The sequence below is a fragment of the Eretmochelys imbricata genome, chromosome 11 (assembly GCF_965152235.1).
Source record: "Eretmochelys imbricata isolate rEreImb1 chromosome 11, rEreImb1.hap1, whole genome shotgun sequence".
Taxonomy (NCBI): domain Eukaryota; kingdom Metazoa; phylum Chordata; order Testudines; family Cheloniidae; genus Eretmochelys; species Eretmochelys imbricata.
The window spans coordinates 39,631,746-39,654,099 of NC_135582.1; the positions used below are offsets into that span (position 1 = coordinate 39,631,746).

Consider the following 22,354-nt stretch of genomic DNA (forward strand, 5'->3'; position numbering starts at 1 on the left):
ACGGGAAGGTTTTTCCAAGTTACAGCAAACACCAAGTGACTGGATAATCATATGCTCTACTTGCTCCCCACCCCTGTGCTGTTATCTTCCATTGTTCTCGTTTTAACACAGAGTACCAGTTCTTCATACAGGGAATCCATCTTTAGATGTATTTTAAAGCATTGACTCTTGACAGTAATGCTCTTTTTGGAAATCATTATTACATTTACATTTGGATGCCTGCACTTCAATTTCCCAGCCAACCCAACAGCCCGTGCAGTACAGGGGGAAAGAAAGGCTAGGTCACAGATGACCCTTCAGTCTGCACTATTACCAGTTCTTAAAGTAGTCATTTGGCACAGCACATAGGAAGGCAATGTGGTACAACACCTGGCCCTGGAGGGTGCTAGGCAGCATTTTGCCTTAGAATTCCATGTAGAGGTCCTGGGCATGCAGAATATGTATGCCCATTGCTAAACCATTGATCATTGTGTTGATCAGATTGGATGTATGTGCATTAGGACTACAGAGTTCAGAGTGACACAGCGCACCTTCGTGTTAATCATGCTTTACAGCTATTCCCATCTTTGGTACAGCTTTAGAATTTATGGTGCATAATCATTTATTTCAGAAAATAAAACTTCAGTGTGTGTGACTCTCTGCCTTAGGAAATCTATATCTAGGACTCTCTAATTGAAACTTCTTTCTAAACATTTTGTTTATCTCTGCAGATTAGTCTTTCTGTGTTTCAAGGCTGAGCAAATAATTGCAAAGTGTGACCATTATCTGGGTTTTAAAATAGACTGTCTATTACTATTGTTACTCCCATGCCACCATAAAAGTGTGTGGTGCTGAACAGGCAAATAGACATAATCTCCACACTGAAGAGCTTACAACGTAAGTACAGATAAAGGACAGCATTTCAAGAAAAAGAAATGTGGTCATTTTAACATTATTTTAAAGAATGAGCAATTTAGATCACAGAGATACAGTACTTGTGTTTGCTGGTCAGGCATTTGTAAAACCGCATAATTAAAGTATATATACCAAAATAAAACAGTCCTTGAAATTTTGGAAGCATTTGGCTTACATGTTTCTACAGAACAGCACATATTGAAATTTGTTTTCCTTTCATCTCCTTCCCAATAAAAGCAGCAGTGCAGCTTATCCCTTTAGCTTCCTCAGAACTTCCTTTCAGAATTCCCGATCTATTACAGCACATTCACATACCAGAAACAAGATGCCTTTTCATGCTGTCAACCTTTTTCATCTGAAATGTAAATTAATTCTTGCTGGTACGCTTTGACAGAGATCAAAGTAGGGGGTATTAACCTTATTGGGCCTTCTCTTCATTGGAATCAGTTCCAAAGACTGCAAGGGTGGTGTTAGGAAGCCAGTCTTCACTGTTATCTATGGCCCTGCTCCAGGCAGTCCTCTGTCTACAAGTCAACATTTCAAAGGCAGTGATTTCTTTTGTAAATGACCTTATCATTAGTTTAAACTGTGTGAAAAATGATTTGCCTGAATAATTCTCACAGGATTATCCTGCTCATTTTAATTGTGGGGGGACTTCATTCAGATTCCAGGATATTGTTTAAGTGGTTTTGACAGCAAGTGAGCACAGCCTGATAGAAAGGAGGAACACAGCTTCTGATTGAAAACCTCTTGACTTGTTCAGATTGTTCATTTCGTGAAGTCAGTCTTTGAGGTAGGCTACATTTGCATTTTAAAAATAAACAGATGCCTTTCAAATACATGAGCTGTTGGTCTGGAGATCTCAGTGGGCCCAACCAGTTCACTATCCATTGATGGAAATGTTGGAAGAAAAAACAAATTTTTAAAAAACCCAAGTATCCATGAAGATACATTTCCTGTGTGTATAATATTACACCAAAACTAAGTCATTATTTGGAGGTGGAAAAAACCCCTTGCTAATAGGTAAAATGTTTATGAATTTAAGCAGTTCAGTACATCTACAATAGTGGTTCACACAATGTGAGCTACATCAGTGTATTTACACTGGTAGCTAAAATCCCCAGTGTAGGCAAAACCTTGCCCACCTAACTGTGTCTCAGTTTCCCAATCAGTAAAACATGGATGGATCATAACAATTTTCTACCTCACAGAGAAGGCAAACGTATTGTGAAAGAATTGAGTTGCTCAAACAAAAATGAAGTATTGTTATTTCTTTGTGCTGTGGTTTGTATTGCTTTGTTTAAAGCCTAGAACAAGGAAAAAATCACTTTGTTGAAATAATTTTAACATTACATTGACCCAGATTCACAGCTGGTGTAAATCAATGGATTGCCATTGTTTGATTTCAGTGGAACGATGCTGATTTACACCAGCTTTGGATCTGTAGCTATATTTGTATCACCATGTTTTATTAATTAGAATTAAAACCAAGTAAATTCAATTATAATGGTAATTTTGTTTGTTTTTACTCCATTCCCAGTCACTATAGCGTGGATTTCCATGTCAAGTGACAGCTCTCTCCAAAGACTTGAGTGGATTTTAATCTCTGTTTCATTTGTGAGCAGACACTGCCAAAATGCCAAATGAGTGGTGCATGCAATTCACTTAGATCTGAGGTGACATCACTGAACTCATGTTAATTAAGGCCTCTTTAGCCATCTGGAATACGCTGTGCAACTCTAGTCAGGATTGAGTTTAAACTCTGCTTCCAGAGGTGAAAGGCAAATGATTAATCCACTGAGCCACCATCCCCTCCTCCGACACACACTCATGCACTCACCATATGCCACATTTTACTGTGGAATTCTTTACTGAGAACTCAAGATTCAAATTCTTTTTTGTGATGCTCAGGAGGAAAGAGAAATGAGACAATCCCTTTATGAACTAGTTCTGTCTTGTAACTTTTTACCATGTGATGTTGCTCACCAACTATTTCACAGTCTTAACTAACAACCTTCTAAGAACAAAATTTTGGGACTGGGGAGAACTACATACGATTTACATTAAGTTAATATGTATGTAAAATGTATATGGCTAGGATTTTCAAAAGTGCTCAGGAATCACACCTTCAGCTCCAAATGTAGACATACACTATGAGTGCATCTACATTTCCATTAGATTTGTACTTCCTGGTTTTGACTGTAAACGGAAAAGCACTGAAAGCTCACTGGACAGGCAGCCTATTCCTGCATTATTTCATGACCCAGCTGGAGCCAGGAAAGGACAGAACTCCTTGGCAAACCTATTCCTACTTGGTCCAGCCTGATTTCTAGACTTAAGAGGTTCAGATTAGCAGTTACAATTTTGGGTGCTGTCACAGGCTTTTGCACTCCAGATTTTACCATAACAGCCAGTAATCTAAAACACTTTGTGTAGTCAATAATACCCAGCAGCATCATAAGCCCTGTTTGCAACCCTGGAAAAAAGGTGCTAATACTTACTAGTACATTTATGGCTCTGTTCTCCCCTTTATGAGAGAACACATGCTGGGAAAAGAAATTCCACAAGTTGAAACTCAGTTTTCTATTCATTCTTCCACTGACGGAATGGCGGCGCAGGGGAGAGAAGTGTTTTGCACCCTAAGGTTGTAAACCTGCAAACCTCCTGAGATCCACAGGAGACAATGGGCATCTCTGGATAACTAGGCTGGCATAAAAGTTGTGTAAAAAAGTGGAGGATCATAGTGTCCAAACCCTCTCAAATTTTGGCACTTAAACTCTGGAAGTGCTTATTTGAGAAGACAAATGAGGAAGTCGGAGGTCTTACTTGGGAACCCAAGTTTGAAAATTGGGCCTATAAAGTACCACGATATTATGGTATCATCCCTTCAACAAGTGACTAGTTTGCATTTCCAAGGGCACAGTAATTCTTGTTTTTTACTGTAAATGGGATTAGGATTTGAAAGTGTCCGTCTATGTAAGTAGCTGTTTTACCTGCTCTTTTATGGTTAGGAATGAGAGAGAGAGAGAGATGTTTCTTGAGAAGGATGAATCCTCTCTTGCTGCTTTAAAATGTTTCGTACCTCCTGCCTATATGTTTTATGCATCGATCTATGATTGTCCTGATTGCTCTCTACATTGTGCTCAACAGCCCATTGTAGCATGACATGCTCTATGCCAGTGTTTCCCAAATTTGGGATGCCGCTTGTGCAGGGAAAGCCCCTGGCGGGCCCAGCCAGTTTGTTTACCTGCCGCATCCACAAGTTCAGCCAATCGCGGCTCCCACTGGCCATGGTTCGCTGTTCCCGGCCAATGGGAGCTGCGGGAAGTGGTGCAGGCCGAGGGACGTACTGGCCGCTGCTTCCCGCAGCCCCCATTGGCTGGCCACAGTGAACCGTGGCCACTGGGAGCCCCGATCGGCCGAACCTGCGGATGTGGCAGGTAAACAAACCGGCCGGGCCCGCCAGGGGCTTTCCCTGCACAAGCAGCGTCCCAAGTTTGGGAAACACTGCTCTATGTGAATCAGCAGGAAAATGCCTGGACTTTTTGCTGACCAAAATTGAACAGCTTTGTGTGTAATCTATATGGCTCAGTAAATTCTTTGTGAATAAAGGTCTTTAACAGCAAAGCATCAAGTCCGAGTCCTGAAGGTAAAAATAATTGCAACTTGCTACCCGCTGAACCTGAGGGAAGACTCATTTTGTATGAGCATCAGTATCCAAAATGCATGGCACATATAATATTTAACACCAAATGACTATTAATATGAGTGATAATGTGCAGTTCACATCCCATTTTGCTCCAAGCTCAAATCCTGTTGTCATTAGCAGTGTAAGGATCAGGACTGAATATACTGTTGCTATGAAGTTTGCGGTAGAGATACATAAGGTGAAAATAAAGTGACAGCTGGTAATCATTCTTCTTCAGTGATGTGATGATTGTTCATGGGGCATTAGCAACATGCATCTACTAATTTCACACTCTTTGAGCCAAGTGCTTAGTGTCAAAACCAGCCATAGTCAGTAATGCAAATTGCTGTGATGGAGCAGCTTCCTGACCTCTCAGCCTCCCTCAGTAGAATGCCCTGTGTCTATGTTGCTTTGGAAACATTATGGATCCATTTCAAAAATGCTGAAGCGAAACACTCCTCTGAATGTTGAATGAAACCTTTAGGAAACATGCTGGTCTGCCGTGCTATTGAGGTTATCCCAGGAGTCAAAGGAGAATCAGGAATTGCACACCTGTTACCTTGCAGCACCTAAGCATTCTAGGAAACCTGCCTTTGATAGAGTTTAATCAAAGACAAGCTAAGTTCTAAAATATTTATGAAAACAAAGGAATACAGTGGAACCTATTACAGTGAAATCAGATATAGTCAAGCTCCATTTATTTAGTGAATGAAGGACAATCCTGAATTGTTTCATTGCATTAAAAAAAAATTGAAGAGCAGTCCAGTGTATCCACAGGGTAAAAAGTGCCATTGTAAGAAATGTGACACTCCGTTTTTTAAAATAGTAGTAATGAGGAAAAAAAAGTCTAAAGGTTCAGACTTAAGAAAAGGTGAAAAACAAGCCTGCTGATGCTATCATCATTTTATTATTTTAGTTTATTTTCAATGCTCCTTTTTATTTAAACTTGTCCATAGACTGACCAGTATTTGGCACATTTCAGCTCTGTAGAGATAGCTGCTGCTGGCCAGTTGTCTTTGCAGCCAACATCAGAGTAGGCTTCTTGTCTGGTCAGTAGGGGATAGTTAAGGATTGGAAGGCTGATCACATGAGGCAGCTGAATGTTTGCCTCCTCTCTGCCTGGTAGGCAGACTTTTCCAGTCTTCTTATTAAGGAAGGAAAGTGCTTCAGTCTCATGATACCTGAATGCTGTATTTACAGCACCTCAGCAGGCCCAAATTCTATCATTCTTTCTGCAAAAGAATGGTTATTTATTTCAGTGGAAATGAAGTGAAAGATAATGACATCTCACTAAAAAGCATTTTTTGCTGCTTCTAACACTGGCAATTCTGAAAACTCCCAAAGGCACTGAAATATTTAGGTTATTATGGTGCACTGCATACCACAACTCAAGCAGTTCAGGTGGCTTTCATTTTCGTGCATTGCACAGAAAAATGTAACTACAAAGATTTTTCTTGAGAAACACTGGTTGAAGAGAAGGTAGTTAATGCTATCCTGTGATTAAACTAGACAGGAAGGGGATTGGTTACAGTTCTCCCTAAGGAAACCCTTAAAAAGAGATTATGGTGACTATTTTTCTGTTTTCTTTAACACACACTTATTAATATGCAACATAACATCAGTATGGGCTGCTTTTAAAAGAGTAGTTAAACACTGAAAGATGAGACTCCATGAATAATCCCAAAATGTGAGGATTTTAAGGTGTAAACTGTACAGGGCAGGGACTTCCTTTGCGTGGACAGTGCCTAGTAGTCCTGGAATTTAAAACACCGTGGGAAAAATAAAAACAACGAGGAGATGTTGCATCTGAAGAAGTGTAGTTTTTTACCCACGAAAGCTTATGCCCAAATAAATCTGTTAGTCTTTAAGGTGCCACCGGACTCCTCATTGTTTTTGTGGATACAGACTAACATGGCTACTCCTCTGATACTGGGGAAAATAGCTGTTATCAACACACATTTCTGTTTTCATAGAAACCATACGCATTAAAGATGGAAATGACCTGTAGGTCTTCTCATCAGACCTCCTATATTTAGGTTATCCAGGCCCTTCTCCATCCTGCTACATCGTTTAGCCAGTGCAGGATCAATCCCTTCAGTATATTCTCAAATTTCTTGGGCCTGATCCTGCATTGGGATCCACTATGCCCATACAGAGTCTCACTGATGTCATTGCAACATCAGGGCATAGATTTCAACAAGTCAGGTGATGGGGCTTTCTCCTATTCCATTGTGGAATAATTCTGCAGACTGAACCTGATGCTTAACTGCCTTTCCTAAAGCAAAGATACTTTCCTAATTGAGGCCACTGCTGGGAGATGTGTCCTCATATTCATCCCAAATTCTCCTTTGCATGTTATCATACTATTAGTTTTTACTATACCCTGGTGGTCCATGACAAACAATCCTTTCCCTATGTTGTTTCCATGCTTCATATATTGTGCAGTAGAAGGTTATCATCATTTTTGTGTGGGTATTGTATTTAAATTCCGTTGTATGTACTTTCCTCATGTCACATACAATAGAATATCAAGGTTGGAAGGGACCTCAGGAGGTCATCCAGTCCAACCCCCTGCTCAAAGCAGGACCAATCCCCAGTTTTTGCCCCAGATCTGTAAATGGACCCCTCAAGGATTGAACTCACAACTCTGGGTTTAGCAGGCCAATGCTCAAACCACTGATGTATCCCTCCCCCTCCCGACCTATCCCTCCCTCACCCCCTCCTGCCATTTAATCATTTTATTTATGTTTTAAAATAAATCAGTGTTTGATATAGATCCTAGGGGAGAGAAGGAGACCCTTGGTTTTATTTTCCTTTGTGACATTAATATTTCCTTAAATTTCTTGCTTCTCAAATGCAACACTGTATTTATAAGGTCTGGTTTTACCTGTACTGTATACAGGAGTTATAATATCTTTGCTCAATGCTAGAGAGAATGAAGCCCAAATTTATATTGGATTCAATTTTGAAAAGTGCTTCACTGATTCAGGTGCCAAAATCCTATAGACTTTCAGTGGGGCTTAAGCACATTTGAAAATTTTACCCACTGACTTTTTTTGTCATTCCACTGCAGTAGAAGCTTCCTATCTAATTTATTGTTTCTTACCTCCTACTTAACTTGTGTGCTTTTGCGTTGGTGATATAACTTCAAAACATTTCTTGGCATGTAAAGATATTTGACATGACTGAGCCTAATGTATATCAAAAATGCTCTGTTATGGTTACAACTGGTTGAAAAATAGGGGAAGAAAAAATTGTGACTTTTGTTGTTAAACCTAGACAAAAAATTAAGTAAAAATTTCAAATTTTGAAAAATGTTAATCCGTTCTAATCCTGGTAGTTGTGGGTAAAATGGAATGGCTTTTTTATTACTGTTTTAATTAATATACCATGGGCCTGATTTTCATCAAACTAACTAATTACATTTATTCTCACTTTAAGTTTGTTTGCACTACCAGAATGGTGTAAAGTGGCCTTAGTGTAAGTGAAAATCAGGCCCTAAATATTTTTACAGTGTTTTAAAAGTGGAGCCAATTCTGCAAGGTGCTGGCTGCCTTTGGCCTGCATTTATTTAAATAGAGACTGAAAGCACTCAGCTCTGAGCAGGAGGGTGCCTGTTCTGTATAAGAGAAGCTGGTAGTTCTGACTAGGAGTGATTGTGAAGATTCCTCTTATTCATACTTACGTCTGTCTAGCTTTCAGAGGATACACTGTTCGAAAAAATTATTCAAGATTGAAAAGTAGCGATGATACTGAGTCTGTGGACAACTGCTCTGCCCCCAGTTTTGGCTGTGAAGAACATTGGTGAGTTGAATCCTTTGGTGTCCATTATTTTCACAAAAATCATATCCCATACAACACAAGGTGAAAGGAATAGGCTCTGAAAACAAATACCCTGCTTCAGCATTCAGCCATCTCTTTGGGATCCTGTTATTCTGTAAGCAAGAAACCTGTAAGCGGGCCAGTCCCTCCACCAGTTTAGTCATCTCAATGTTCTCTCTCTTGTCAGAGTTTGATGTCTTTGTTTGTTGTATTATCTGTCCAGATTGTGGGCCTGTACATTTCTCAGCAGCACACTCAGCACCCATTGACTTCAGTGAGAGTTGAGTCTGCTCAGCATTTCACAGGACTGGACTACATACCGGTGACTAAATTTGCTAGATTGGAAGCTCCTTGAGGTAGGGGCATGGTTTTCTTTTATATCTGTAATGCTCCATGCATATCTAAGGTAGAGACCATAACAGTAAAAGGCAGGTCGGTAAGTCCCCTTCAGAGAGCCTAGGAGTACAGCAAATCTTCACCCTGGTTCCTACCTCTTTGCTGAGAGAGCAGGATTTTTAACCTTTCTCACTCCAAGCTCTACCAGCTGATTCACTCCACCCAGTTGTCCTCATGTATCTTACCTTCAGCTGGAACTGTAGGAGGCCGCTTACTCTTCTATAGCTGCCATCCATGACATTGCATTGATTATTCACCGGGGTAGGAACCCCTCTTTGATACATCTTTGTCCCTCTGGCCCAAGGAATGACAGTTCTGGGTTCTCTCTGGAATATATACTTCCCAGTTAGCGGTACAGCAAGAGTCTGCTACACCTCTTAAGAGAGCTCTCTGAGAAAACTGATGACTTACTTGACTTTAAGCAGACTGCATTATTCCATGGAGTAATAGTTTTAAAAAGAGGTGACCTTTGAAATCTCCAAACCCATACTTCTGATTTCTCTGCTTGTACTCATAAAATTCAGTTCAGTTAAATTCAATGATAACTTAGTGATTGGTTTAGATTGAATAATTTGTACTAAATGTTACAATGTGTGTCATTAAAAGATTCTAACCAGGTACAACCACATGTATACTCCTGGGCCATGCAAGCCAAGAACGCTACAGATGCTCTTTAGTGCAGCAATCTGATTTATGGAAGGGAAAGGTTTGGTCCAATGAACAAGGGCAAAAAGAAGAAATAAAAGATTGTTGCAGTGCATTCAGGCAAAGGGAGAGTTCATGAAAATGAGCTCTGTACAACTTACCACCCCAACTTTGTCTGCATGCTGGTCCTCTCTCCCTGTGGAAATCCATAACTCACCATCCATAACTGCACCAGCAGGGTGCAGCTCCCTACCCTTGCAAGGTACTCCAGTGGGACTCTCTTGCCGCCATCTCAGTCATGCTGGTCGTGGCACAGTGATCCCTTCAGCTGCCTGCTGGTGGTGGTAAAAATCAGCTGTCACCATGTGTGTCATGCTGAGTACGTTTCCCAGACCCAAAGAAGAGCTCGGTGTAAGCCTGAAAGCTTCTCTCTCTCACCAACAGAAGTTGGTCCAGTAAAAGATATTACCTTGCCTCTCTGATAGATAGGCCCATCCCAGGCTGACTATTTCCCCACCCTACATCAGGCTATTTTTGGAATTACTTTCTGCTTTCCAGGTAGATGTGTTTTCTTGGATTAGGTAGTATTTTTCACAGCTATATAGCCCCTCAGGCTCATGAAGCTGCAGGGACCAGCAGGCATTGAGGCAAATCTGGGCTGGATAGAACACTAAGTTGCTAATGGGAGTACATTACCCATCCATCTCTTATGCAGGAATGTACTTGATACAGTAACGCCTCGCTTAACGTTGTAGTTATGTTCCTGAAAAATGCGACTTTCAGCTAAACGATGTGAAACAAATCCAGTTTCTCCATAAGAATTAATGTAAATGGGGGGGTTAGGTTCCAGGGAAATTTTTTTAACCAAACAAGACTATATTATATATACACCTCTACCCGATATAACGCGATCCAATATAACACGAATTCGGATATAACGCAGTAAAGCATTTCCCCTCATCCCCCCTCCCTCCCAGGCTTCCGCAAGCCTGGGAGGGAGGGGGGAGAAGCGGAGTGGCGGCAGCGCACTCAGGAGAGGAGGCGGAGGTGGAGCGGAGGTGAGCTGGAGGGGTGGAGCTGCTGGTGGGTGCTCTGCACCCACCAATTTTTCTCCATGGGTGCTCCAGCCCCGGAGTTGGCACCTATGGTGGCTGCGTGTCTGGCTCCGACACGCTGCTCAGAATGGCGTGTTAAGAGGGCCGGGCCGGGGCTGGGGGGTTGGATAAGGGGCAGAGGGTCTCGAGGGGTTCTGAGGGGTCAGTCAGGGGCAGGAAGTAGGTGGGGGTCAGATAGGGGGAAGGGCCACGTGGTTTGGGGAGGCACAGCCTTCCCTATCTGGCCCTCCATAGCAAGTTCAATATAACGCGGTTTCACCTATAACGCGGTAAGATTTTTTGACTCCGGAGGACCGTGTTATATCGGGGTCGAGGTGTGTGTATATATACACACAGTATAAGTTTTAAACAAACAATTTAATACTGTACACAGCGATGATGATTGTGAAGCTTGGTTGAGGTGGTGAAGTCAGAGGGTGGAAGAGGGTGGTATATTTCCCAGGGAATGCCTTGCTGCTAAATGATGAACTAGCTTTTGGCTGAGCCCTCAAGGGTTAACCCACTGATGTTAATGTAGCCTCACACTCTACAAGGCAGCACGAAGGAAGGGGAGACAGCATGGCAGACAGAGACACACACCCTGTGTGAGAGAGAGAGATGCACATTGCCCCTTTAAGTACGCTGACCCACTCTAAGTACACTGCTTTTTTAAGTAGATCAGCAAGTTACCCACTCTAAGTACACTGCCTTTTTAAGTAGATCAGCAAGTTGAGACAGCAGCTGCTGCTGCCAGGAAGCTCCTGCCATCCTGAGCCCTGTCATGTCCTGTCCCCCCATGTAGATGGGGTAAGTGGGGTGCAGGAACGGGGGTAAGGGGACACCCTGACATTAGTCTCCCTCTCTCTCCCCCCCTCCCTTGCACAGCAAGCAGGAGGCTCCCGGGAGCAGCTCCAAGGCAGAGGGCAGGAGCAGCACATGGCAGTGGGGGGAGGGACACTGAACTGCCTGCAATTGGTAGCCTGCTGGGCGGCTGCTGCACAGGGAATTTAGAGGAGTGGGGAGCTGATGGGGGCTGCCGGTCCACCCTGGTTCCAAGCCCCCACCAACTAGCTGCAACGGGCTGCTCTTCCTGCAAGCAGTGGACAAAGCAGGCAGCTGCCAAACGACATTATAAGGGAGCATTGCACAAGTTTAAACGAGCATGTTCCCTAATTGATCAGCAACCGAACAACAAAACAATGTTAACCGGGACGACTTTAAGTGAGGAGTTACTGTACACACTATGAGTCTCAATAAAATCCACACATTCTCTAATCCAAAGCTGTATTCTGTTAAAATGTCACCACTTCTGGTGATACTGGGTTTTATCCCTGATAAATATTGAAGATTATGAGCCTGATCCTATAATTTTCTCAGCAGCACCCTCTTTCCCACCCCCACCTCCCCATTGACTTCAATGAGACTTGGGGGTACTCACCATTTCATAAAAGGCACTCAGTATCTTGCAAGTCTGGATTCTATAATTTACCTTTCATAAATCAAGCTGCACTTCCATGTGAGGCTGTTACTGCGTGCTGGGTTTTTTTAAACATATGGCTGTTCAGTCAAATAGGAAACATAGTAAATAAGAATGCTGATGAATAATAGTTCAGATGTTTAACACAGTAGCTTGTAATATATCCCTAGAGAAGGAAGCTTCATTGTGAATTCACATACCTTTACATTCAAGTGTAGAATAATACAATTATTTTTAGGTTTCTTTTTATTTGGTAGTTGGTTGGGTTTTTTAAGATAGTAGTTTGTGAGAATGAAAAATGAGAAATGTATTCTGTGGGTCAGAAAGCAGAATCACATCTAGGTACTCAGTTTCAGTTCATGACATCCACAGGAACACAACTGTATACAATTAAATGTATCACAATCTGGCCTTCTTCCTGAAGAAAATTCAAAAGTTCAGCATAACTGAATGGAGAGTACATATTCTAATATTTGAGGAAATCATGGTGTTTCCAAAATTTACAAAAGAAATGGGCACATCTAGGAGAAGAGGCTTTTTAAAACTTAAATTCCTTCAAATGAATTTAGGCTATCCACTTAACCTGTAGAACAGAGTAGAAGCAAATACACGCTATTAAATGTTATTAAAAACACAAGATTCTTATTTCAACTAAGTACTAAATATCTCCTACATTTAGCTGCCTAATTTGAAATGAGAAGGAACTGTACTCAAATACAAAGGACCTTTTTATATGAACCTCAGTAATTGATATCACAATTGTGTCTACGTTGCTAGCTTTTAACAGGTAGGTTTTTACTGTACACAGTAGGAGTATAAATAGCTGCATAACATTAACTTAAACATTAGTGGCATAAATGCTTCCTGTCATTTAACTGGCATGTTCTTGCATTCTGCTGTATAGAACTGAGGGGCAGCCTGTGGAACTTTCTAATTGTGAAGAATCTTAGGGTTACATTGGCTTCAATGGGAATTGCCTTGATCTGAATTTGGCAACGAAGCACATCTGTATATATCAGTTTTGCCAGCCCTTTTTCTGATATCCCCAGCAATGAGCAGGAATCCTTAACAAGTCAATTACAGCTAGAAACTGGCTCCTTTTCATGGCCTGAGCAGCACATAGGGGCCAAATCACAATCAGATATAATATCTAATTCAAAACAGAATGGGCAAAATTTACCTTGAGGAGCCTGCCTTGGCCAATGCTTAATCCCATCAAGAAAAGTGAAAAACTGTCTGAACCCTCCTCAAAACCTTCCATCTCAGAATGTATCATTCTATGAAGCCAAAGATGCTACATCTTTCCGAGCTGGTATCTGTGATGTCACAAAATGACGTATTTGGGGATATCGTCAGCTAACCAGGAAGTGCTGGATTTGATGACTAGGGGGAGGGAATTTCTTTAGGTAGTTAGTTAAAACTTATTTCTGTTTTGAATGCTCCCCACAGGCTTCTCAGTGGGTGCTGGGAAGGTGGCGGGTGGCAGGTAAATAAAGCACTGGAATACAGGATTAACTTTATTATTATCCCTCATTATTAATACATCCTGGGGGTTGTTTTTAAACAAATAACCTTAAAAACATACAAGATATATAAGCATAAAAAGAGGAAAGCTGCCATCTAAAATTTGTCCCATGAGTCACCAAATAAATCCTGACCACAAGGTGACTCTGTAGCTTTGGTAGTCAGGGCTTTTGTTAAACCCTCCACAGAATTCCTGCATTTTAGGTGCTCAAATGCTCTCGTTCTCCTCTGACTGTCCTTAAAAATCTTGAAAAGCCTAGGAGCATGCTCTTCTGGATGTTACTGATCGCGATGTCTTGCGCTTCTTTTCGTGTTCTTGAGTTGCTCATTCATATCCTCAGGGATGCTCCAAGTACCCCAGTAATCACTGGGATCATCTTTGTTTTAGTTTTCCATAATTATTCCACTTTATGGCAAAGTTCTTCATGCTTCACTATCTTCTCTTCTTCTTCCCTTTCTTTATATTTCTGTCTGCTGGTATGGCAATATCAATTAACACGGTCAGAGTTGTCTTCTTTTCTACAACAACAATGTCCAGCCTATTTGCCTGAACCATTTGTCTGTGGCACTTGCTGAATCCCATAAAGACTTAGCCTGTTCGTTATCTAGAGCATTTTCAATTCAGTGGTCATAATACCACATAGTGTGTTTGAGTCCATACTTGCGGTAGAGGCTCCAATACATGCACTTGGGTTATGTCTACACTGCAATTGAAAACTCACGGCTGGCCAGTGCCAGCTGACTCTAGCTAAGGGTTGTTTAAATGCAGTGTAGACATTCAGACTCAAGCTGCAGCCTGAGCTCTGGGACCCTCCCACCTCATGAGGTCCTAGAGCCTGAGCTCCCCAAACATCTACACCACAATTAAACAGCCCCTTAGCCCATGAGCCTGAGTCAGCTGGCATAGGCTAGCTGTGGGATTTTTACTGCAGTGTAGACATACCATTGGTGACTTCATTGTGTTTGTTCAGACATTCTCTCCCAGACAGGCTCCTGCATATGTTCAACACATGCTCCACTAGCTCTTGCTCTTTAGAACACACTCTGCAGTTTGGGGAGCAGTTCTGTTAGCTGATTTTGTTTCAAATGTAATTAAGTCTTGAGGACCTCTCTTATGCACTCATAATGAGGCACTCTGTCTATTTTTTTGAGGTGTCCTTCTACAGACCATGAGTTTGTTAATCTTTGTTCACTAATGGGTTCAGTCTCTCTCCACCACTGTCTGTGTATTGATTTCTCTGTAAATCTTTCAAGTCCTTCTTTGGCAATTTGGTTTCTTCTTTCTTTTATGCTGTCTTGGGCTGGGATGCGTGCTCGGCCATTGCATGTTATCATAACCAGATGATCTGTTACTCTGGCTGACTCCTCATATATTTTGATGTTATATTCTTCATTGTCAATTCCTTCCTCCAGAGATAGCAGACCTCTTCCTCCATCACACTGTCAGATGTACATTCTGTCCATTTCTTGATTCATATTCACTACTTTATGTTTTGCCAGGAGCTTTCTTGTTTGGATGACAACATTTTTCTTCTCTTGATTCCACTTGATCACTCCAGCAAATGTATTGTCTAAGTATTAATGGCTTGGATCAAATTCTTTGAGTTGAGTTTTGTCCTCAGTGTAGATTTTATTTGTCTTTCATATTCTTTCCTCACTTCTTCTTTGACTTCCTCATGGTGTAAGTCTAACAGTTCACTGATTGCAAGGTGTTTGTAGGGGCCATGCTGAGAGATAGCTTAAATAGTACCTTTGTTAACTTGTATGCCATTCGATTGTACCAATTTACACCCTGTACGGACACCAAAACACATTTATCTACCCCAACCTATAGCTTTATATCTTAACCAAACTGTTCTAAACAGATCTTCACTCTCTGTCTCCTTTTTTGACCATCCATAGTTTCAGATCATCTATGTATAACACATGGTTAACTGGTTGTGGTTCTTTGCTGTTATCATAACCATAATTTATCTCATGGAGCATCCATGTCTGCATCAGCATTGCAACCACAAATGGCATTGGTAATAAGGAATTCTCTTGAAAAATTCCTCTTTTAATTTGTGCCTCATTAATGAGAGTCCCTTTCAGGTAGAGTCAAGTGTTCCAGTTAACCATAGATAGCAGCAGAAAGGAAACAATCTTTGGATGAACCTTGTGCATTTTCAGTGTGTCGAGGATACATGAATGTGGGACGCCGTCATATGCTTTTTGGTAGGTATCTACACCATCTTTATTTTTTCTTGGTTTTTTTGGGGTGCGGGGGGTTGTGTGTGTGCATCTTCTGTGATCCTCTTGTTCAGCCTAAGGTGGTCTTTTGTCCCATTCATGTTTACTGTACAATCTTTTTGCTCAGGAGGCGGAATTCCATTGTGAGCTAGCACTATCCAGATCTTCTTTGCCAGAGATGCTGTTAGAAATTTCCACATATTTAGAAAACACTTGATTGGACTATAATTCATAGAATCACTCCAGCCTTCTTTCTTTTTTTTGTATAAGGATGATTCTCCCTGTCGCCATCTATCTTGGACATTCGTTCTTCAAACATTTATTAAGTTGCTCAAGTAAATAACGATAGAGGCATAGAGATAGGCATTTTAGCTAGAATCCATGCACCCCATCTGGTCTGGATGCTTTCCAATTTTTCATTCCTGTTGGTACCTCATCTATTTATTTATTTGATATTCCTGTGTATTCTTCTATTGTGTCGTTTTTAAATTTCTCTCTCACATTTTTAATCCAGTTCACTGTCTGGTTATGTTGTACATCCTCAGACCAGATTTCCTTCCAGGAGCACTGAAACTCTTCCACATTATTTATTGACTTTCTATTTTTTCCCATTCTGCTTTTAACATTGATCTGATCAAAGAATCTCTTAGGGTCTCTTGTGAAAGGTCTTTTCTCTTGATACTGACAGCTTCGTGCTAAATATCTTTCAAGCCTATGACTCAGTGTGATCAGCTTGTTTACATTGTTCCTTCACCACTCTCACATCCCTTTCATTCAGTGGATATTTCATCTCCAGGGTCTTTCACTTCTGTTTTCTCTTCAAATGATTTTTCTCAAATTCATCCAATAGACTGATATCAGCATAAAAGCTTAATCTTCTGGTTTAACCTCCATTTTCATGGAGGGTGTGGCATATTGAGAGTTTCCTGGTGGTTCATTCATCAGGCTTGATGTTAAGCCAATGAGCTGCTACTGTTGCTGTAGCATATATTTAACTAGCTAATACTCGCTGGTCTTACAGTTTCCTTGAGTGCTTCATTCAATTCTTGCGCTGTATCATTGGGTCTTTGCTGGCCTACAAATTTCATACATGGTAGAGTTAGTTGGTGATCAATGTCTCTTAACTCTGTATGATCTCAAGCAACAAATCATTCATATTTCCCAAACTTTGTTCAGGTAAGGTTTCACTCATATTTGTCCTCAATATTTCCTCAGTCATTTGTGGCTGCTGTTTATCCTGTATCATTGCTTCTATCAATATGTTTGCATGTGGTTCAACACCACTGATCTCTCTTTTCATGCTTTCAAGCTCCAATTCCGTAAATTCTTTTCTTTGGAATAAAGCTCTCAGTTATCTAGCAAACTCTATGCTTGGTCACTTCTTTCTTCATATTGATGTTGTTTCTTTCCTTCCTGCAGCATTCATTTCCTCCAGCCTCAATCTTCTGTTTTTGTCAAAATCCAGCATTGTATCACTTCTTGATTTGTACTACAAGTCCATTTCACTCTTTTGTTGACAATGATCTCTGGTTTTCTCAGGTTGCTTGGACAGTTGCATGATACTGACCTCTGGTTGCCTGCTTCCACAAAGCACACCCTGCAGAGCAAGTTGCCTGCTGTACAGCTAAGGTCATCTTAGACTCCCTTTATGCCATTCAGAATAGTTATCAATTTGCCTGTATTCCCCATATTGTGTTGGGTTGGCAGGCTATACACAGGTGTATGCCAAGCCAGTATTTGTAGGTCTCGGAGATGGACTGTTATTACTATTGGTTTCAGTGTTTTCACTTTAACCTTGCAATTCACTTTAAAGGCATGAAGATAAAAACTGGACACCCTATGACAGATAAGGGCATATTGTTATTTGGCATAATGATAGGATTGCCTGTTGCTATGCCCACTGTTAGCAGAAAGAGCAAGCCTGGAGGTAGTTCCCATTGGAGTGATGGGGTTACTCAGAGCAGGGCACGAAGGAGGCAGCTGAGATCAGTGCCTGGGAAGGGGATAGTGTAGGAAGTGTCAACCAGGAATAAAAGAGAGGAGGTCCCCCTCGCTGCCCCCAAATTTGTGTTTACTTTTTGAGTATTCCAGGAGAGTGTCCTGAAAAGCTCACATATGTACAAAGGGACAATTCCCACAAAGGGTTCCAAAATGAGAAATTAGACTAAAAAGCTATGTGAGTTTTAAAAATATCTTGGTTTTTTTAAGCCAAACTTATGATTTTTAAAAATCTGTTTATGAATTTGTGAGATTCTCAATACTGTAATTAGCATATTTTCTATATAATTTCCCCGTTCCTTTTTAGGACCTAATCCAATGCCCATTGAACCAGGTCCTTAACCATCAATACAATATCCTTGCCCTTTTTCAAAACTGAGTTTCATCAGCTGTCATCCCCTTAAGTCTCTAAATCCACCTGGAATGCCTCCCCCCCTCATGGTTAGTAATCAAAAAAAGTATCATCAGCAAACTTCACCAACTTGCTGTCGACTTCTTCTCCAAATGATTAATAAGTATGTTAAACAACACTGGTCCTGTTATTGATCCCTGGGACCCTTCATTATTAACATGCATTCCTAATGCTAGGTTTCATAGTAACAGCCGTGTTAGATGAAGTAAGCTGTATCTCATGAAAGCTTATGCTCAAATAAATTGGTTTGTCTCTAAGGTGCCACAAGTACTCCTTTTCTTATTCCTAATGCTGTTTGGTTACTGTTGCATAACCTGTACCTACTTAAGTGCTTGACTACTCTTTTCTTAGTGAGACTCTCAATCAGGCTGCCCTGTACTGAAGTGGGGCTCACCAATCAGTAAATCCCCAAATCTCCATTGGTTCCTTTTGTCAAAAAATAAAATTGTTTCCAGTCTTCAGGGACCACTGCTTAACAGGATTGATTGTATCTCCATTATCTTACACTTAATTTCTTTCAGAACCTTCAGATGAATACTATCAGAAACCTGATAGTAGGTTTCTCAAATTGCTCCATAAATTCCTCCTTGGATAATTCAGTTTCAGTAAAGGACACACTCTGATTTCCCATAAAAAGAACCTTTGGAATATGAATTTTCCTTTCTTTTTCTACAGTGATAACTGACTAACGCAAAAAAGAAAACATTCTTCATCTTCCTTTTAATTGCCTCATTTGCCCATTGGTAATCCTGGTGGCTGACAGTCACATTCAGGCCTGGTCTACACTTAAAATTTAGGTCAATTTAGCTACACTGGTCAAGAGTATGAAAAATCCACACCTTGGGCAGATGTAATTAGGCTGACCTAACCCCCATTGAAGATGCAGGTAGGTCAATGGAAGAGGGCTTCTATTGACCTAGCTACTATTTTTCAGGGAGTTGGTGTTACTATAGCAACAGAAAGAACCCCTTCTATCAATATAGGTTGGGTCTACACCACTGAGTTATGGCAGCATAGCTATGGCACTATAGCTATGACAGTATAGTCCCCATAGTGTAGATGAACCCTCAGCCTTTCGCTTCCGGTAGAAAATCATGGGATCCATGACTTACATGACCAGTGTGAGAAAACTCAAGAGGTCAGGTTCTGCTCTCACCTGCACAAGTTTTAAACTGGTGTCTGATGACTCCTGATTATAGTGGTGTACAGAGCAGAATTAGGCCCAGAATTTTTCAGATTATTCTGCCTTGTTTTTTCTCTCTGAATTATAATTCTTTCTGCATGGGAGAATAAAGTTCAGTGCATCTGGGAATGTATTATTTCTGCAGTGTGATCAACAATTTTCCTAGTGGAGTGTTTCAGAATGTTGGTTAAAATTTTCAAAAGGACCTAAGTGATGTAGGAACCTAAATTCCATTTGACTTTCAGTGAGACTTAGGCTCCTAATTGCCTATGTCACTTAAGTTACTTAGGCATTTTTAAAATTTTACGTGTGAAAATAGGCAAAATATAGGTTGATTTAAAAAAAATTAAATGAATCAGGTCTTTTCATATCAGGTCTATTTGGGTGATTTTTGGAAAAGACCAGCATTTTACTTTGAGAGTGAATACATAGGGTAGGTAGGTTATTCAGTGGCCTTTTGATTACAGTAATTTACTCTCCCCTAAAAAGAGAATCATAATTATAGAATAATAGAAATGAAGGCATGGAAGGGACCTTGAGTCGAGCATCCTGCACAGGACCTAGTGTTCCAAACCATCCCTGACAAGTGCTTGTCTAACCCTTTCTTTGAAACCTCCAGTGATGGAGATTCCATAATCTTGGAAGCCTGTTGCAGTGCTTAACTACGCTTATAGTCAGAAAGTTGTTCCTAATATCTAACCTAAATCTCTATTGCTGCAGGTTAAGCCCATTACTTCTTGTCCTACCTTCAGTGGACCTGGAGAACAACTGATCCCTGTCCTCTTTGTAACAGCCCTTAACATATTTGAAGATTGTTATCAGGTCCCCCCTTGGTTTTCTTTTCTCAAGACTAAACATGCCCAGTGTTTTTAACCTTTCCTTATAGGTCAGGTTTTCTAGACCTTTTATCATTTTTGTTGCTCTCCTCTGGACTCTCTCCAGTTTGTCCACATCTTTCCTAAAGTGTGGCACTCAGAACTAAACACAGTACTCCAACTCCACCAGTGCCAAGTAGAGCAGGTTAATTATCAACCATGTCTTACATACAACACTCCTGGTAATACACCCCAGAATGATATTATCCTTTTTCACAACTGCATCACATTGTTGACTTGAATTCTATTTTTGATCCATTATAACCCTCAGATCCTTTTCAGCAGGCTAATGCCTAGCCAGTTATTCCCCATTTTGTAGCTGTGTGTTTGATTTTTTCTTCTTAAGTGTAGTAGTATGCATTTTTCTTTCTTAAATTTCATCTTGTTGCTTTCAGACTAATTCTCCACTTTATCAAGTTTGTTTTGAATTCTTATCCTGTCATCCAAAGTACATGCAATCCCTCCCAGCTTGGTGTCATACACAGATTTTATAAGCATACTCCTCACTCCATAATCCAAGTCATTAATTAAAATATTGATTAGTACCAGACCCAGGGCAGACCCCAGCAGGTCTCCACTAGATACATCCTCTTAGTCTGACAGTGAACCATTGAAAGACTGTACTTAAAGAGTAGTTATCAATCAATTTTGAACCCACCTTATATTAATTTAATCTAGATCACATTTGCCTAGTCTGCTTGTGAGAATATTACTAAAATTAAGACTTTGTCTATACTATGGACTAAATTGGCGCCACTGCAATTGATGCAGTGGCATAGATTTAGCAGGTCTAGTGAAGATGCGATAAGTCAACGCGAGAGCACTTTTCTGTTGACTAAATTAATCCACCTCAACGAGAGGTGGAAGCTATGTTGATGGGAGACAAAGAGCTGGGTAGACACCGGTTTAAGTCAATGTAAGCTATGTTGACTTAAATTATGTTATTTACATAACTTAACTAGCGTAACTTACATTGACTTAGAGTGCTAGTGTAGGCTAGGCCTAAGATATATCATGTCTACTACTTCCCCCCTACCCACTAGGTCAAAGTTGTCAAAGTTGGATGCCTAGAGGTAGGCTCATAAATCCATATTTAGCCATCTAAATATAAAGGTCTGGTTTTGAGAGATATTGAGAATTATCAACTCTCTCTACTTCAGTGGAATCTGAAAGTGCCCAGCACCTCTCAGGATGAGGCCACTTAGATTTAAGTACCCAACTTTGAAAATGTTTGCCAATATTATTAAATGCATCATGAGAATTAGTTACTGTCTTGCTGCTTCCTGAGTCCCATTGCAGTCTTTGTCATAACAGGTAATTAACTGTGTTCCATTTTCTTTCCTTAGTCATAAGTTAAGGGCCAGATTTTCGAAAGAGCTCCATGCCAGACGTTAAAGTGCTGAGCACCCACAATTGAGGCCAGATTTCCCAAAGTTCACTCTCAGCAGATGCCACTGTGACTCTTATGGCCAGATTTTTAAATGAGCTCTTCACTCATCATGCAGAGCCCTTTAGAAAATCTGACTGCTTATTTAGGTGCCTGTGTGGGAACTGAATTTTTCTGAAAATCTGGGCCTAATTATGGGAGCTAACCCCTTCCGAAAATTCTGAACAAAGAATGCAATATTTCCATTTCATGCCTGGTATATTTTGCGAATTCCAATGGTATTTGGCCCTGTATGTTTACTTGTAAATCCCACATTCCACCCTTTTCATAAGAAAAGAAAAAGAAAGCAGTTTTCTATCTAAAAAGGCTATGTTTAAATAAAGATAACATTTTAGCCGTCTCAATTCCAACTTTATTAATAATCTTTAGGGAAAGGGAGGAATTGTGAACTAGTTGGAACAGGGAACATGGAAAATTGTATACCAGTCAATTCCTTGTTACGAAGATTTTAGTGGCTCATGGTCAGTTAAGGTCTGGAGGCTAAAAGTGGAAAAAGCCTTCCACAATTCTGGCTTGTAATACACATGGAAAAGAACTCTATGTATCCACAAGCACAGCCAAACTCTTTGGCTTGTTCCCAGAGCACATAACAGTGCTGTCTGGTTTTTTTGGTTTTTGTGGGGGGATGGGGGTAGGAGACATTACTTTGCAAAGTATTTAGTTGCAAATG

General features: G+C 40.7%; 1 protein-coding gene across 1 annotated transcript in view; it reads left to right on the plus strand.

Moving 5' to 3' along the window:
- Nucleotides 1-22,354, plus strand: part of MYO3B (myosin IIIB) — a 263,385-nt gene that overhangs the window by 184,263 nt on the left and 56,768 nt on the right. Inside the window, exon 29 of the mRNA XM_077830392.1 lies at nt 8,278-8,386. Within this exon, the coding sequence (XP_077686518.1) occupies nt 8,278-8,386 (109 nt within the window). The remainder of the gene's footprint in view (nt 1-8,277; nt 8,387-22,354) is intronic.